We start from the raw sequence: 2,352 nt of genomic DNA on the forward strand, positions 1-2,352 counted from the left end.
GATACTTGAACTCCTCCACTTGGGGCAGGATCTCGCTACCAACCCTGAGAGGGCACTCCACCCTTTTCCGGCTGAGGACCATGGTCTCGGATTTGGAGGTGCTGATTCTCATCCCAGCCGCTGACCATCCATGGTCACATCCAAATAATTTGGATTTTTATTATAAATTAAACACTGCTATCAAATTGTACCTTGAGTTCTTTATTTCCTAGTTTGTTGTTCAAATGGAGGTATTTAGCCTTTGTCTTAGTTGAGCTAGGTTGAAGTCTCGATTTATGAAACACCTCCCCAAGGTCAGTTGTTGGTATTTCCTCTGTTGTTTCCATGCTCCTATGATGTTTAGTGATTTCCCAGTCATCTGCATCTCCATACTTTTTGGATCTTATCGCAGGACTATGACGTAAGTGTATAAGCTTAAAAAACAAAAAGAAAACCAAAGGTCTGGGAGGGGTGTTCTGCAATGAGGTAAAGGCTGAGTTGATAACACTAAAATAAAGGTAAAGAATTATCAGATCATTTGAAATGTTTCAAGTTATTGCTTTCATACTAACAATAATCACCCTGTAGGTCTTGCCTATTCCAGGGCATGGAGGAATTCTGGGACATTAACAGTTTAAACGTTACACTGCTAATTATGTTTTAGTTATTTGCTCTTCTTGTTTCATTTAAAGCCTTTCAGCAATGCTGCTTTGCTTTCTTTCCACACCTCTGAAGACATGGAGCCTCGTCTGGTGCTGAAGGCCGCGGGATTCATCTTTTTGGACACAGTGGGTATCCCTGGGAACCTGACCATCCTTCTCTTTTTTGCCCGCCTATCTTATTTCCAGGGGAAATTGCAGACAAGTGATGTGATTATTACCCATCTCGCCTCTTTTAACCTGGTAGTCGTCTTGTTGCGAGGCATTCCACAAGCCCTCACTGCTGTGGGCTATAGAAACCTTTTCAACGACAATGGCTGCAAAGCGGTTATTTACATTTATCGTATTTGTCGGGCCATGTCGATCTGCGTCACCTGCTTACTGAGCTGCTACCAGTGTGTGTTGGTTGGGCCTAGCACTGGAAAATGGCTTCTTCTTAAAAAAAGACTTCCCCAAAGTGTACCATACATTGTCTTGTTCCTCTGTGCCCTAAATTGTATTGTTTGCACTGCTACTGCACAATATACCTTCGCCTACTTCAACTCCACAATCCCTGAGTTTACTCTCAATTTAGAATTCTGCATTGTGACATATCCTAGCTATATTTTCTATTTGGGAAATGGTGTGCTCTACATATTGAGGGACTTGTGCTTTGTAATTCTTATGGCTTTTGCTGCTGGCTATATCATTAGCTTGCTGTATCATCATGGGAAGCAAATGAAATCTATGCAAACATCTGATCGAAACCAGAAAAAGACAGCTGATGCCTCAAAAGCCGTGCTGGCTCTGGTCACAATGTATGTGATCCTATTCAGCCTTGACAACATTGTGTGGATTTACACGCTGTGTGTCTCACGGGTGCACCCCGCTGTTTCTGATACGCGTGTCTTTCTTGCATCCTGCTATTCTGCTTTCAGTCCTATCCTGATAATTGCAACTAATAAGAGATTTGCAATCACGTTATCATGCACCCAGGCAATACAGAAAGAGTCAAAACAGATAGCAGGAACCACCACAACTCAAGTACACAAGTCAAATGAAGAGTGAGGACATTGGGCATTGGTCTGTGATGAAGACAACTGAAAAACAGCAATTCCTCTCCATCTACAGTATAGATTTAAATTGATACAGTTTTTTTGTATTTAGGCATAAAGGCTCCTGTTGATTCTGAAAATCAGTTCTTAAGTTTGTTGAGTTTTCAAAACTGTTAAGAAAACTGAAAAAAACAAATGTTTTGCTTTATACTTTATCTATCTGAAGGAATACTAATAGGCACTTAGCATCTATTTCAGATTTGGTTAAGGAAACCAACAACAGACAAAGAGTAAGGGGAGGACAAAAGGTAGCCTTTCACTGGATTGGCATCCATATTCCCACATTTTAGCCATTTTGTTTATTTACCTGATCTGAGTGAATCGTGGAGCTGTTATAGGCCGACCGTTCAAGCTCTACACCAAAAACTCCAAAATACAAAAATGAATGAGTGTTCAATGGATGTGAGCAAGCAATGCTAATTTCTGTGCCAGTGTGCACCCCTGATTAACACAAGATGTGACCAAATAACATTTTTTAAATAGTCCCAGGACAGTCCTATTACTTTATCAATCCAATTCCATTCCGTGGAGAGCCTTGGCCACCTCAATGATTCTGCCCCATTGTTCTCTGCCCCTTGCTTTTTTGTTCCATCCTCTCACACTGTTCATCTCCTCCAGCC

The 2,352-nt window shown here is 41.3% G+C and overlaps 1 protein-coding gene across 1 annotated transcript; it reads left to right on the forward strand.

Moving 5' to 3' along the window:
* Positions 1-674: 674 nt before the first annotated feature.
* Positions 675-1,918, forward strand: LOC127527145 (olfactory receptor class A-like protein 1). Its single transcript, XM_051924826.1, has one exon. It carries the CDS (start codon positions 717-719, stop codon positions 1,683-1,685), a length of 969 nt encoding a protein of 322 aa, XP_051780786.1. The 5' UTR covers positions 675-716; the 3' UTR covers positions 1,686-1,918.
* The last annotated feature ends 434 nt before the right edge of the window (positions 1,919-2,352 follow it).

This window comes from Erpetoichthys calabaricus, chromosome 3 (genome assembly GCF_900747795.2).
Source record: "Erpetoichthys calabaricus chromosome 3, fErpCal1.3, whole genome shotgun sequence".
Lineage (NCBI taxonomy): Eukaryota > Metazoa > Chordata > Cladistia > Polypteriformes > Polypteridae > Erpetoichthys > Erpetoichthys calabaricus.

What these genes read in the sequence shown, in the direction of transcription:
- LOC127527145 (XM_051924826.1), top strand. Translation starts at nt 717, where the DNA reads ATGGAGCCTCGTCTGGTGCTGAAGGCCGCGGGATTCATCTTTTTGGAC.